Here is a 16,130-nt window from a genome sequence, read left to right on the forward strand (position 1 = left end):
AACGATCACTATGGTAAAATTGTGATGTCGTACTGCCAGAACTGCCTGATCATGAAAGGTGTGAAGCGCCATTGGTCTTAATAAAGGATCACTAAACTGCATTCTGGAACAAATTATGAGGTGCTGGAGACTGGGAGGTTTTGTTCAGAATCGGAGAACAAAAAAGCTTGCGATACATTTTTAAAAAATTTCTGCCATATGATAAGGTATAAACGCCTCATGTTCCGGTTGATTAGATATCATCTTTTGCTCCCATTTGCTCACTCCTTCCCACTCCTTGCCCTGCACGCTTCACAGGCTTCCTTTCAAATGAAAATTTCCGTCATTAGTTCATCCTGCACTGTGCTAGTCCCGTGTCTACAGTTTCTCTTCTCCCCAACAGCGCAACTTCAAAATGAGGGCTTCATTTGGCTAGTGATGATGACAGTGGCAGTGGAGATAACAAGCACATACTGAAAAAGGATGCAAAGGAGTGGACCATGCTACGTGGTTGTGGCAGCTGCAGAAGGCGACATCGCTACGACATCCCCTGCTCTCATTACTTGTCACTGAGCGGTCATTCTTTCACATGAACAGCTGCAAGAGTGTCGTTTTTCATTTTGTGCTGTAGGTGGCAGCAGTGCCTATGCGCACATATGCACATGCACCCTTCCATACACCATACACCCTTCACAGCTGTCAGGGCCACATCTGCATATGCACCATACAACTCAAATACTGAGCTAAACCAACCCTGTGCCCCTAACCTCCCTAACTAACTGCATATGCACTGCCTTCTTACCGCAACTGGCTACTCCAACACTGCTGACTGCACACTTCCCAGACCTGCCTTATGTAGATGAGCAACTGTGCATGGCATGAAGTTACAAGCATGACACATGTCGACCCTACACTGACACATCAAAATCAGCATTCTTGAAGTAGACCAGCTATCACTGAAATTTGCAATACCACAGCAGTTACCATTTGGAGAACTTTCTTTTTACTGTTTCTCCCAATGTAAGCCTTTAGGTATATACATATGTATGTCTGCACGTCCTAGCCATCAAAAAAAGAAAGAGAATGCCAAGGAAATCTTGTCTTGTGTGTGCACTTACAAGTGCTTTCTCTACTTTTACTCATGAATTGCTTGCTAAGACGCTTGAGGAGGTTAAAATGAAGTTGGAGATCAAATTAGCGGACGTTTATAGCAGTACGACAATACCATCTAATGAAAACAGAGCATTTCTACCTGCATTTTTGCCTGTAATAAAAGAAATCCTCAACATCACTGGTGATGTTAGTGCTCTAAACTGGCTGGGTAGTCAGACTATCAGTTTATAAAAGCATCGCATTGTTGGGTTGTTAGCATCAGCTTACATGACGGCAGCTTCAAACTTACGAGGATAACCAAGCTGTACTTTCCTTGTGTGTCACTCTGCTGTGTGTTATCGTCTCAACATGGTGCTTTGGGGATGTCAGTCAATTTTCAAACCAACAGCTTGCTCCTTGCTACACATTCGCATTTCACCTCTTCAGAAGAAATAATTGCCACCCAAATTGATGTACTCATTTTGAAAACTATGAGATAACTTGTGCTCAACTAACCATTCTTTTTGTTTTTGCTTTTTTGTCAATATACCAGATTCAGTCGTGCAAAATGGTCCAAGAAATATGAAATGCTGATTACCCCTATCTTAAGACTATCACCCCACAACTCACTAAGGCACATTTGACATCAACTAAACAAAACACACCTTTTTACCAGGACACGTGTGACATGAAGATGATCTGAAACATGTAGAAAAGATATGTTCCATATATATGGAAAGCTTGGACCATCCAGTCATGAAAACATGACCATCATTTAACATTTGGAAACTGCAGAGCACGGCATGCAAAGGCTCCAGGCCACAAGATGCATCTAAAGTGAACTGTACTGCCCTTTCCTGCTCTTGCAAGAGGCTTAAGACCTTGCAGAACGGAGCTTACCTCCTCGGCCGAGGTCTCTTCTCTGGACAGGAGTAAATGTGTCGGCCATAAAACTAGTTCCGCAAAGGTTTCAGTCCGCAAGTTTGCCTTCACGTAGCCCTTGAAGAGTATTTGTGAAAGTTTCGCCATGTCTTCTGAAGCCCCTGCCAAGACAGCGTTCATGAGCTCATGGGAGCTCACTTCAGGGGGCAGTTCAATAGGCTGATTACCCGCAACCTGGTAGCTGGCAAACACAATTTTTTCGGAGCATGTTTTGTCAATAAAGAATGTCACCCACATATTTCGAAGCTCTTGGCTGGGCTTGGCAAGGGGCACTAGTCACAATAACAGCGGCGACTCCTCAAAAGGCATGTTCAGTGATCTGGCTGTATGCCATTGAAAGAGGTCCCCTCAGTGGACAACCTTCATCTTCCTCTTCACTATTTGCGACTTCTTCCTCCACAGGCCACAGGACACTATGGCCACCAAGTGCTCAGTGTTGAATCCTCAGCCCTGACTCTAAGGGCATTTTGCATTTGCTTAGCTGACAGTAAAGCACCCCAGCATGGTTTGGAAAAACAAGGATCGTAATTTTGACACAGTATTTTGACCTCGTCATCCCGACTGCGAAGTGAAAGACGTAGATATGAAGATGGCTACTGGCTTTTAGTATGGTGTGAAGTTTTCATTACCAAACCTACATTTCTATTCACATAGCTTCTCACAGTACATTTGAAAGTCTCAAAACACAATTATGAAGATGGGTTGCTGTGACTCTTAATTAAAATCGAAACTAAAAGTATGTTGGGAGTTGATGGCATAATGAACACTTTCCTTGTTCAGCATGTCAAAGGCTGTACTTACACCTCATATTTAATAAACCTTTATCTCAGGAAATATTAAGTCTTGGTTAGAAGTTATTGCAGTACCAAAAGACGATGAACCCTTCTCAACTTGAGCTTTCACACCCATCCCAATGTTACATACTTGTTTCAAAACCATTCAATAAATTTCTTTTTTAACACATCTTGGAGTTCCCACCTTCTACAAAGGTTTTTCAACAGTAATTCTTTTTGAAACAATTAATTGCATAGCAACTTTTCACCACAGTCCGACAATTTTTTCTATTACTTGTAATAAACATTCCATTGTGTTTCTCCCCTTAAGTTCTCGCCAAAAATTATGACCCATATTAAACAATCACTGTTGCCGGCTCAGACAGAAGCTTACTTGTCTTTTCGTCATCAGAGTGCAGTAGTGGGCAACACGGTGAAATCCAGCAGACTTTCTCAGGATCAATGCTAGAACCACTATTATTTTGTTTTTATTAATGACATTGTATTGGAAGCATCTGTAACGCTTGGCTATTTCCCAATGACTGTGTGTTGCATCACGAGAGCAAATGGCCAATCAAAATTTTGAAATTTGTTTGAATTATCAAGAACGCACAGTACCGAAGATGATGTGCGAGTCTACTGTACAAGTGTCAAAACCAGAGAGACCACGATTCCGGATAATGAGGAGATGAGAGAAATTTGGTTTTCGAGTGCATGGTTGACAGACTGCAGTGGGCCTCTGTGCATATCATTGTGTTAGCCTTACCTGAGGATCTTTTGAGCGGTTCTCTTGAAACCAGAGGGGCAAAGGAAGCCTTCACACCGTAATGATGGTGGAAAATACCATGCTCCATTCAAACTAGAAGGCAGTCAGGGCATAGGAATGATATGCCTAAGGTTTACTAATGTTGGTGCATTTTTCCTCTTTATCTCCGTGCCTGTGATGTTTCCTTGAAAATCATAGCCATGCTAAATTCATGTTAATACAGTATTCCATATTCTTCAAAATGCCCAACAAATACAGTCAAGCCCAGTTATAGCGAAGCAACTTATAGCGAAATAGCGGTTATAACGAAGGAAGTTCAATTTCCCATTCCCATTTTTGCATTTCCAATACAATTTGGGTACAGTTTTAACGAAGTAAATAAGAGCACGTCAGCGGATACAGCAAAGTGATTTTGTACCAAATGAAAAATAATGTATCAATCGGGAGATTTTTACACCTTCAGGCAAATTTCTGTGCGAAAATAAAGACAAAATTTGGCTGGCGGTCGCATTCACAGCGTCTGCTCTTCCGCGAAGCGAAAGGTTGCTTCACTGCATTGCTTGACTTGGCGTCTTCGTGATGCGGCGTTCTGTCATGCCGTTGAGCCGGTTACGCGGGAGGTAAAAAAGTAAGAAAATAAAAAGCAATTCTCGGTGAAGTCACGGAGTAGCGGTTGACTTAGCCAATCGCGGTTCTTGAATTTCTCTCTCTGGGGCTTCTCTCCTCTCAGTTCTGTTCCCGGGAGAGGGAGAGTCAGGGAGAAAGCGTAGCGGGATTGAGAGAGAGAGAAGCAAGAGTGTTTCCTCCGCTTTCGTGGATCTTTGTATGCGCTTCTCTCGCTGACGCCATTACGCCTTCCTGCCTTCCTGCCTTGTTCCGCTTCTCACCTCTGATATCTCGTGACCCCTGACTTCGCCTAGGCAATTTTCAGACAACGGACCTACTCAGTTATCACATTTCTTGGACCCGACCCTTCATTTTCTCGGCAATGTCAAGTCTCGCGAGCCCCAGCACTTCAACGGGAAAGAGAAAAGTGTTGTCATTGAAGATGAAGTGCGCCATTCTGGACGAAGTGCGCCGAAACATGAAGAAGAGTGATATCGCATGGAAGTATGAAACAGCATAGTCCACACACACTACGATAATTAAGAACGGGAGCAAGATCTATGCCGTTCTCGATGACAGCGTTGGCAGTGGGGACCGAAAGAGGATCCAGTGCGCCACGTACGCCGATGTAGAAGCCGCACTTTACAGGTGGTTCTCAGATCAAAGAACATCCCACTCAGTGGGCCCATCATGCTAGTGAAAGATAAGGATTTGGGCTTCGCTCTCAGTCATGATGACTTCCAGCCGGCAAATGAAGCAGCAGCGTGGACACTGCGCCTGCCGAGGATGAAGCTATCACGGTTGACTGGTGCCGCCATGACAGCCTGCTTAGAGTAGCTATGGGTGTCTGGACCTTGTGTCTCCAGGTCTGTCCCACATGGACTTCATTTCGGCCGACGACGAACTTGTTGCCACGCAGGACTTCACAATTGACGAAGTTGCCGGGAATGTCATGAAAGGGATGGATAGTGCCTCCGAGAGTGGTTACGACAACGCTAGTTGCGCCCCTCTGCAGAAGCCATCGCAGCAGTTGACACACTACAGATGTACCTCGGGAGTTCAGAGCAGAATTTCAGTTCGCAGTTGGACGGTATGGAGGCCGCGATCCTGAAGACCGCACTTGCAAAACGTGTTCAGGGAACACTGGACCACTTCGACGAGCAACAATAAAACAATTTACTCAAATTTCTTTTTTTTTTTCGTAGTCCAGATACAACGAAATAGCGGATATAGTGAAGCAATTTCCAATTCCCGCCGACTTCATTATAACCGGGCTAAACTGTAGTGCATCAAGGGCACCCAAGCTAGAAGCATTTGAATCACCTTTCAGATGCCAACGTTGTGATAGGCTCTTAATCCACAAAAAAAAAAAAAAAAAGAAAGCCCGTCCTATCAGCCAGCTATAGAAGGGTATGCTCAAAGCGTTTGCCACAAGTGATCGTACATTAATTCTGCTGTGAGTAGCCCTTGTTCATGCAGGGCCCTAAGATGGCAGGCACTTCATTCAGACTTCTGTTACAACTGGCTACCCACTAAACATGATGCTCCTCATCATGCAGGTACACCAAGGTGCCCAGTTCTCTACTTTGCCGTCTGCATGCTCATCTCAGGCTGTGAGCAAGAACAATTCAACTTATTACTTAAAAATATTTTTTTATTGTACAACCATTGCATGTTGATCACTTGTACAACACACATAATAAAAAGAAGCCCTGTTAATGACGGGCATGAACGGAGAAACGAGTAAGAACAAAAAAAGAGTTCTAAAATAGTTCTGGTGACTGAAGGACTCTGCTCTCCTACGCTGCATGTCTTGTGCAAACAAAAACTTTGTGCAGCCAAGCACAAATGAAAAGGACGAAAAAGGAACGGCAGGACAAATACTAGCACACAAGAGGTTCAAAACTGGTTCGTACCGACAATCATAAATACCTGCATGGCTCGTTGAAGCCCCAATCACGTTGCAGTGTTATACCTATAGCTAAGAATAATGCTTCTGTAAACAGAACATGGTTAGGATGCAGCACCATTGTGCAAATGAGCCACACTTGTAAGGCGTTTCTGCCCACATGCAACAAATGTGATGCACCGTACGTCATCTGACAACTGCCTCCTTCAAAGCACCCTCCACTCACTTCTATGCCACACACCAGACAACTTCATGCCTTCTCTGAAACATTTGTCCAAGTTCCCCTGATGCTAATCAGAATGGAAGAATGGGAGAAGAGGCGCCACTTAGCTACGAGCATGTGTGTTCAGCCTCTTTCTGGCAGAGAGTGATGACCATATGTCTTGCGACCCACCCCATCTGGATAGTCCAAGTTGATGCTGTAGCAAGGCTTCCGCTTGGGTCCCCTGGGGCTGGCCGCAACCGTCTGTTGACTCTTGCGTCGCTTGGCCCGGGCTCGGCCAGTGGAGGCGCCTCGTTTTTTCCCTCTACCCAATGGTTTATCTGCAGGCTGCATAAATAGAGTGCAGGTGTGTGAAGTACTGCTCGCATTTCAATTTCGGCACTAAGGGCAGAGTTGTTGGGGATCACCTTAGTAAAAACTGCACCCCCTCTGGCTGGCTAGCAAGTCCTCCAAGGTGACAGTACACATAATTAAACTACACATACGAGCACGCCATTTCTGAGGCTGCATATCATTTGCTATATGAGCCACTTTCACTGACGATAGGCAAAGTAAACAGGCCACAAGAGCAAAAGAGAATGAGAATGTGACCAGATTAACAGCAAAGCTCACAGGAAGATCAGCTGCATTCCAGTGGGAATGGTATAAAACTGGAACCCTCAGACCAGCTTACTGGATAAATTGGTTCATGACAATATGAAAAGCCTGGAACACAAACAAGAAACAAGGGTGCAAAGAAAGGCAAAGCATGTTCCTTTCTTCGCATTTTTGTTACTTGTATGTGCAGCACCCATTTCCAGCAGCCACAACCCCCAACCCTGCATGAACCATATCCCGTTTTTTTTCCCCCAACAAAGCCATTCCCATTTAACACAGGGTAACACAACAGTGCATCTGCCATATAGTAACAATGCTCACAATGAAATTAGATGGGCCTTTGCTTAAAATTCAGCAGAAACTAGACCACAAGCACCTCAGTAGTGACAGCAGACAAGGAGGAAATGCACAGTTGAAAGTTTGTCCCTCGGTGCCCCTCTGTCTAGTCTGCCTGTTCTATGTGAACTGCATTTCGTATTTAATTTAACGAAGACTAGAACATAAGAGTTATCTAAGAACAGCTACACCAAACATCGGATGTGACTGTACCAAAGGAGTTTCACCCATGGCTTCATGAAATGTGAAAACACTTCTGTAACAAGTGGCCACTTATGATGCTGTCCTCACAATAAGCCACATCTTATGTAGAATAGGGACGTACAAGATACGGTCCAAAAATCACACTAACCATTTTTAATTTGTCAGAAAAAGCCGGATTGACTAGATATTTCCATGTGCATACACAGTATTTGGTGGTTCACAGTACTTGATCCAGAAGGGCTGACATTACTGTCATTATTTTGGGCAATTTTATGATGATCGCTCATCACAGCTCACTTGATGGAAACTGGCACAGTTAGTGCACGAGTTAAAGCAGGAGTGACCCATGCCATCTGAATAACCTAGGTTGATCTTGGAGCAAGAAATATGCCTGCCCACCTTGCAAGCACTAGAGCTAGCTTCTTCTGAAGGCTCAGCTCTGTCTGCAGGCTCGGCTCCATCCACAGGCTTAGCTTCGTCCGCGGGCTCGGCTCCGTCCGCAGGCTTGGCTCCGTCCGCGGACTCTGCTCCATTTGCGGACTCGGCTCCTTCTGCGGACTTGACTTCGTCTGCAGGTTTGGCTTTGACTGCATGCTTGGCTTTGGTTGTTGGCTTGACCTTGGCAACTTGCTTGTCCGTGTTTAGACTACTGCCCAGTAGTCTTCGTTTTGAAACTGCAGCATTAGCAGAAGGCTCAGCTCCGTCTGCAGGCTTGGCTTTGTCTGCAGGTTTGGCTTTGGCTGCAGGCTTGGCTTTGGCCACTGGCTTGACCTTGGCAACTTGCTTGTCAGTGTTTAGACTACTACCCACCAGTCTTCGTTTCGAAACTGCAGCACTAGCAGAAGGCTCAGCTCCGTCTGCATGCTCGGCTTCATCTGCAGGTTTGGCTTTGGCTGCAGGCTTGGCTTTGGCCACAGGCTTGACCTTGGCAACTTGCTTGTCCATGTTTCGACTACTGGCCAGCAGTCTTCGTTTCGAAACAGCAGCCCTAGTGGAAGGCTCATCTCCATCTGCAGGCTCAGCTTTGTCTTCGGGCTCGACATCGTCAGTGGGATGGGCTTTATCTGCAGACTTGGTTTCATCTATAGACTCGGCTTTGTGTGCAGGTTTGGCTTTGGCTGCAGGCTTGGCTTTGGCCCCTGGTTTGGCCTTGGCTACTTGATCGTCCGTCCTTAGACTATTGCACAGCGACCGTCTGCCATATTTCGAAACAGCCGCACTAGTGGGTTTGCTAAGTGCTTCTTTGTCTGCCAACTGCACAAGAGACAAAAAAAAGTGGGCATAGACAACATGATTACAGCCATTCCTTTCAGGAAGATTGACAGTGACCCACAAAGATTTCAGTGTGTTTAATCCTTTTTACCTGTTGTAGCAGACATGCTGCTATTAGTTTCAACCTACATTTGCACACTGGAAAGGCAGCCTACAATTATTTTAAAGGTGTTTATGAGAGAAGGCATTTTTTGTCCTCTTTTCCCTTCAAATGGTCAGGCATCCATACTTTATATTTTTACTTTTATATAGCATGCTCTTCGTTGAATACTCTCATCATAGCCCTCATTCTCGTCATGGATGGAGGAATCATTCATGCCAGCTTTTTATCAAAAGAAAATTCTATGAGTGTCATTTATCTCACAATTTAATACTCGCCATACAAAAATTAAGATTTTCTGCTTGTGAGTTACTAACTGTTCATGTCGTTTTGCAAAAATTAGGTGCTGCTCTGTTTTTTAAGCAGCAACTAAATGTTTTGGTACACGAGGGTAGTGTTCTCTCAAAGGTAAGAGCAGTTTGCAGCATTTCATTATCGAGTTATATCACTACCTGTTGGAATAACTTTTATGGCTAATGCTGATAGCTAAGCTTCTTACATTCATGTTAACATATCAGATATTTTAAGACTTCCCCAAAAAATGAAAAACGAACAAGTCTGCAATGTGACTGCCATGTGACATTATGCGAATGAGTTCTACTACGGCTCATGGCATGTTATTAGGCAACACAAACAAGATGAGAAAAGCAACCACTGGAAGCAATCAAGTCAAAGAAAAGTGTTTGCCATGAGCTCCAACAAAGGTGCCAGTCTCAAGATACATGACAAACCAAGCATGTGCAAAACAAATGTGGGGTGGCTCAACAAGTCAACTCATTTCTAATGATTCCACCAGTAAAACCATCACCAAAATTTTCTCATCACCAAAGCACTGGCAAATACTAGGCTAGTGTAATCAGTATCATTTGTGTCTGAAGTGTACTATGCAACTTAGCCTGGGAGAAATTTCAGTTCCAGAGTTGAAGTGTGCCTACCTTGCCAGGTTTCGTCTTGGGTGCCTCGTCCTCCTCGGCGAATAGACTGGCAAGTGGGCCACAATGCTGGATGTGCGTGTAGAAAGAAATGAATGCCACATATGAAACATTACACCCTGGTTCCCGGCAGGTGAAGCGGTCCAATACTAAGCTAGCCAGCCGCAGAGCTGATCGTATCTCTTCTGGGGTGAGGGGCCGCTCATCGTTTACCCTTGCCTGCAAAAACATATATATGTCCACATTAATGACAGTAATAAATAGAAAATAAGCACAGCATGTTCAGCATCACCATCAAGTGCGCCAATGCAAGGTGGAGGGGGAGAAGGAGCGCGCGCTGCCTCAGTTGCGGACCTGATTTTTCAAATTTACGAATATTTCAAATTTCCCGCAAAAATGCCTGTATTTCCTATGTAAACATATTTCACTACTACGAATTTCAGTATTCCGAATATTTCAAAATAACGTACGTAATTTAATTGCTCTCGTAGAAATGCACCTAGTATTACGAACTTTCTCAAAATTAAATTTCTCAAAAACTTTCTTCGGGACTGCAAACGAGACTTCGGCCATTTTGTGTTTTGTTGTTTTTGAGTGGTGGTGCAGATGAGGCCTCGCTAGCTGCCACGTTTTTGTCCGAGCTTCTCGAAGACGCGAAGTTACTTTTACATGGTGTTAAGTCAAAGTGCTTGACTATGAGTTCTGCTGGTGCCGGCGTTAAAAACAAGCGACGACAGTTTTCGTTACAGGAAAAGGTCGAAAAGCAGGTCAGCGTATGCAAGGAGCGCGGCACCGTGCTGTCAACCGTCGAGACCATTTTGAAGGATAGGAAGAAGATCACCAAGCTTTATTGTCAGTCCCATCTTGATCCCGCAAGAAAATGTTTGCGACTTGGGAATTATGAAAATGTGGACGAAGCTGTCCTCGCGTGGTTCAAGGAGGCTAGATTTCAGAACATTCCGGTGTCTGGTCCAATGCTTCAGGAAAAAGCTCGTTCATTTGCCTTTGACTTCGAATTCACCAGATTTGAAGCGAGTTACAGCTGGCTGTTTAGTTTTCGCCAACGATCTGGAATTACATGACAAGTGATTTCCGGCGAGGAAGCAGCTGCAGACAGACTGAGCAATCTCCTGGCGCGACGACCGCCTTCAGGAGATTGTGGAGTCTTACTCCGAGGAGGATATTTTTAACGCCGACGAAATGGCCTGCTTCTATCAGCTTCTGCCCGACAAAACAATAAACTTCAAAGGCGAAAAGTGCAAAGGCGGGAAAAAATCCCGTGTCTGGGTGTCCGTTCTGTTTTGCTGCAACGCACTGGGCACAAAAAAACTGGAGCCCCGATTCACAGAGAAGTACGCCAGTCCTCGCTGCCTGAAGAATGGCAGATTCTTGCCATGTGAGTCCATGGCGAATAAGCGAGCTTGGATGACGCAAATTGTTTTCGGATTGGCTCATCCAACTGGACGACCAGATGAAGAGGGATGGCAAGTAAATACTTTTGATCGTGGACAATTGTTCCGCACACATCGTCAACGTGCGTCTGACAAATGTGCGCTTGGAGTTCTTGCCCCCCAACAACCCTGCATTGCTCCAACCCTTGAACCAAGGGATTAAAAAGTGTGAAGGGAGAATTTCGGAAGGGCTTGGTGCAGCGGCTGCTTATTAATATCCGGCTCGGGCTCCCGACTGCAGTTAACGTTCGCCAAGCCACAGAGATGCTCACTAGAGCGTGGAGGAATCTTAAGGTGTCAACTATCCAAAACTGCTGGCAGAAAGCAGGGCTGGCCAAATCGGCAAGCGCAGAACACTGCGAAGAAAGTGATAACCAGCTAGACGACAGCAGTGCCTTGTGGAACAAGGTCACCAAGAAGCTGTCCGTCGACCGATCGGTAACGTTCAAAGACTACGTGGAGTGCGACAGCGAAGCTTTTACGTCAGCCGAGCTCACCGTAGACGACATCACCAGCGTGCGTGAAAAAGGTGATGAAGAAGACCTGGACGACGATGACACAGAATCGTTGCGTATGGACCAAGCTGTGTCCACTTCAGATGTATTGGGCTCAATCGGCAAGCTTCGCACTTTCATCGCACGCTGCAACGAAGTGCACGAAGCTGTCCACAAGAAAGTCTAAACGTTTGTCCTGGGAAGCATGTGCCATAGTTACCAGAAGAAGATTACCGATTTCTTTAAATAAACAAGCAAGAAAACTGCTCATTGTGCTACTGTTTGATGATTGCCTGGGCCACACGAGAACCCTTTTTAAAGGTATGAAAGTTTTCTGTGGCGCATTTATTACCTTTGATTTCCGATTATTCCGTTATTATGATATTTCAATATAACGAGCAATTTTTGGGTCCCGCGAAGTTCGTTGTAGAGTAAAACCTCGTTTATCTGGATCTCAATAACTCGGAAATTCAGTTAACTTGGACTTGCTGCGCGGTACTGTCAAAAATGAGTGTAGTTCTATGTGTTAAAAGCTTGTTAACTCGGAAGCATTTGGTTGCAATCTGGTTAACTCGGACAACTCCAAAAGAGCTCGCTGACCCGAAGGTTCGACAACCCCTTGCTGAGCGAGGGAGAAGCCGCGGCGGCCGCGGAGATCCGACAAACGGGAACAAGGCGAGCAACGGCACAAAAAATGTGGTGATGATAGTGAATAAATGATTGGTGGATAGGTGGCGCTAGTCACCACTTGCTGCAAAGAAAGTAAACACTATCATCATCGTCACACTGGGAAGCATCCAGTAATCCACTGAACACTGCGAAGGACGACGGGACGGATTTTCTTTTCTGCTTTGTTTTGTGTCAGCCAGTGTCAGCCCATGTTGCGTGCGAACAAGTGCTTGTTGCGTTTGTCATCTGTGCTGGTACAATATAACTGCCGTCACGCTCCTCGGTTATGGCAGCCTCCACCTTAGCGAAGCGACAGCAGCAGCCAGCGAATGATTTGGAAACGAAGGTGAAGATACTGAAGGGGGTCGACAAAGGTGTTTCTCGGCAAGAGATAATGAAAAAGTATGGAGTGAAAAAGAGCACGTTAGGCGACTACATAAAGAACAAAGCAAAAATTTTGGAAGCATTTGACAGTGGCAAATTCACTGGAGCAAGAAAAATGCTGAGGAGAGCAGCACACCCGGAACTGGAGACAGCACTGCTGCGATGAATCGCAGATATGCATTCAAAATGAACATTGACTCTTTCAGTGCGTCTGAAGGGTGGTTCGTGCGTTTTAAAGAAAGGCATGGGTTGACCTTTCGAAACATGTGCGGAGAGAAGGCAGCAGTGGATGAGCGTTGCATCCCCGATTGGAAGACGACCAAGCTTCCCCAATACTTGGCTCGCTACGAACCAGCAGATATCTTCAATGCTGACGAGACAGCCCTTTTTTTCAAGGCCTTGCCGGACAAGACGATCACATTCAAGGGTGACCCATGCATTGGAGGCAAGAGAAGCAAAGAAAGGGTCACTGTGCTTCTAGCCACAAACATGTTGGGCACGGAGCGCCTAACACTTCTAGTAATTGGGAAGGAAATGGGAAGGCAAAGCAACCGAGGTGCTTCAAAAACATTCGCTGTCTGCCTGTGAGCTATAAATCTAACTGAAAGGCCTGGATGAACTCTGATATTTTCCAAGCTCGGATGCGGCAGCTCGACCGGCGCTTCTCTGCCAAAAACCGCAAGGTTTTGTTCATGGTGGATAACTGCAGCGCACACACTAGTGTGACTGGACCGCAGTGCATCGAACTCTTATTTCTGCCGCCAAATACGACGGCTGCTCTGCAACCACTGGATCAGGGCATCATTCAGCATGTCAAAACTAAGTACCGACGACATGTCATGAAACGGCTGCTGCTCAGCAAAGAGGCAGGTCAAGAATACGACTTAAACCTCCTCAGCGCGATTCATATTTTATTTAGTGCATGTGTGGAGCAGCATGTTGGCGGAGGTAATAGTGAACTCCTTCCGACACAGCAGGTTCGTCCACCTTGACTACAGTGATTTACCTCCCGAGGTCACTCCAGAAGGCACTGAAAGAATGGCCGATGAAGTGGATGAGAGCCGTTTGGAGTTTCTCCTTCCTCCCGATGTCCAGCTTGCTGACTACGTAGCAATAGACGATGGTGTTGCTATTTCTGGCATGCTAACTGACGATATCATATTTGAAGTGCTTGACAGCGATGAAAATGACTGTTCTGATGCCGACTGTCACGACCAGTCGTCGCGGTGTCATACAGTGCAGGAGGCCACTGATGCCCTCGCTGTACTCGAGGAATTCTGTGTCACAGCTCGTGACAGTGAGCGTGCGCTCCATTACCTGATGGGGTTAAAGAAAATAGTTTTAGCACAGATTCCGGCGGTGAAGCAAACCAAAATAACGCAGTTTTTCGTGTGAAATAAAGGTATGTGTATGCCCAGAGCATTTTTGTTGTTTTCATGGCAAATTCGATAATCCGGGATTCGGTTAACTCTGACATTTTTGCTGGTCCCTTGCGATCCAGATTAACGAGGTTTTACTATATCGAGATTTCACTGTATTGCGCGTTACAATGACTGAGTGGGAGCCAATGTCAAAAGGTAAACACGCCATGATGTTATCGCTGCGCATCATTTTGGTGCACCACCAAGAAATGTGTTGTGGACTGTGATGGTGCGCGCCGGGGAGACGCACTAACAACTAATGCCTTTTTCTCTATCCCAAAATTCTTAAACAAAATCAGGAGTGGGTGGGTAGTGGGTTCCTTATGTGAGTAAATATGAAAAATTTACCCTAATTCAATGGTCCTTGTCAGGTTTTTCGAGGGCATTCAGTAATTCAAACTTTTTTCTCGGTCCTGTGAAGTTCGAGTCGACGAGCTTTTACTGTTATAGACACACTAAAGTATTTTAGTGTCACGCTGGTGCAGGCTTGGCACCTCAGCCAATGGCATCAGAAAAGCCACTACTTACCAAGTTGTAGTGGACCTTGAGAATGTGCTCTTTAATGGCCTCCTTGTTTGTAAAGGACTCATGGCACGCAGAGCACACTAGTGGCGTCTGAAAAGACATAAGACAAAAAAGCAAAACAACTTTGCAGAAAAGGCTTACAGGCATTGTTTAACACTGTTTTCATAAAGTACTCTAGCTGGAGTGAGCTTTTTGACTGCCTGAAACAGGGCGACCCTGCCAACAGCACAGATAAACACAAGTGGCAGATTATTTCGTTGAGAGTCACCCAGCAATTACCCAAAATGTATATTTGCACAAACAATGCCTTCCAAAATTACTGCCGCAAGAGTCATCTGCTACATGTTGCGCCGTGGCGCCCGGCTTAGGGTGAGGCGCACTTTCCAGTATGTGGCGCAGAGCTCGATATATCGAAGGAACGGTGAACTGAGTTCGATATATAACGCAGCTTTCCTATACATGGGATTTTCAAGGGGATTTCAAGGGGATATCCTGTCAGTTCGGTAAAACCAAAATTCAATTTATCCCAGTTTGACTATATGATCACAGGCTTCCACATTTTGCATATCGCATTATCTCATGATTCCCTTCAGACTCAATATATACTGCATTCTTGCAAAAACAGTTTTTGCCTAGGCGACATTGTTTTTCTGGCTGTGTTTGATCAAGTTACAAACATGCCTGATTCGAGCAATTGTCGCAATATCAGAGAAGGCTCTGCTGTAATTTTAAATATCCAGCTTCAGAACCACATTTGCTCGATTCCGACGTGCACCTTCAGTGAAAAGAAAAGCTTGTAAACAGGGCATGTGCATTAGAATCAAACTTGAAAATAGAACTATGCTATCAACACCTTTACTGTCATGAGCCCCACAAAATGGTGGCTTCGTATTTCTAGAGAGCACACATTGCTTGTCAAATCAGTGAACACCGAAAAAGCCTTGCAAGCGCCTGAAGTGTACTGCCAGCAAGACTCCGACCTGAACTTGAAGATGCACTGAGTTCAGTAGAGAGGGCTTGAGTCGGAGGCAAGCAGCAGTCGGGTGGCCTTGCGTACATTTGGTGTAGGTGAACCGTGAAAGGGGCTTTCACCAGCAGTTGACTCAGATGGGTACCAACAGGCCAAAGAAAGGCCAGTTTTCCAAAGACAGAAGAGCAGAAAAGCTTGCAGACTTCTTGCATCAACAGCGAGCAGACCACAGGTGTGTACGCAACCTTGAAATTCAGCGCAAAGCAGCTGGCCAGGCAAAAAGGCCCAACGTGGATGGAGTCTAAGCCAGCAGGAGCCGGCTATATAACTTTATCAAAAGGTCTGAATTCTTGCTTTATTGTGACGTTAGAGTGGCTGCTATAAGGGTTCAGTGTTCCAGGTGAGAGAAGCTTCATTCCTTTATCGAAGCATGAAAATCCTGTGTAAGTTACAAATGAAGGCAATGCACTTAAATTTTTTTCTGA

At 45.3% G+C, this 16,130-nt stretch overlaps 1 protein-coding gene across 4 annotated transcripts in view; it reads right to left on the reverse strand.

Annotated features, from left to right (window-relative positions):
* Positions 1–16,130, reverse strand: part of LOC146193178 (uncharacterized) — a 199,060-nt gene that overhangs the window by 90,855 nt on the left and 92,075 nt on the right. For all 4 annotated transcript variants that reach the window (XM_084602596.1, XM_084602594.1, XM_084602595.1 and 1 more), the window contains 4 exons: positions 14,679–14,765; positions 9,735–9,950; positions 7,827–8,681; positions 6,462–6,617 (listed from right to left, as the gene is read on the reverse strand). In XM_084602596.1, coding sequence (XP_084458722.1) covers positions 6,462–6,617; positions 7,827–8,681; positions 9,735–9,950; positions 14,679–14,765 — 1,314 coding nt within the window. The remainder of the gene's footprint in view (positions 1–6,461; positions 6,618–7,826; positions 8,682–9,734; positions 9,951–14,678; positions 14,766–16,130) is intronic.

Source organism: Amblyomma maculatum, chromosome 4 (assembly GCF_055883805.1).
Source record: "Amblyomma maculatum isolate TAMU_Amacu chromosome 4, ASM5588380v1, whole genome shotgun sequence".
Lineage (NCBI taxonomy): Eukaryota > Metazoa > Arthropoda > Arachnida > Ixodida > Ixodidae > Amblyomma > Amblyomma maculatum.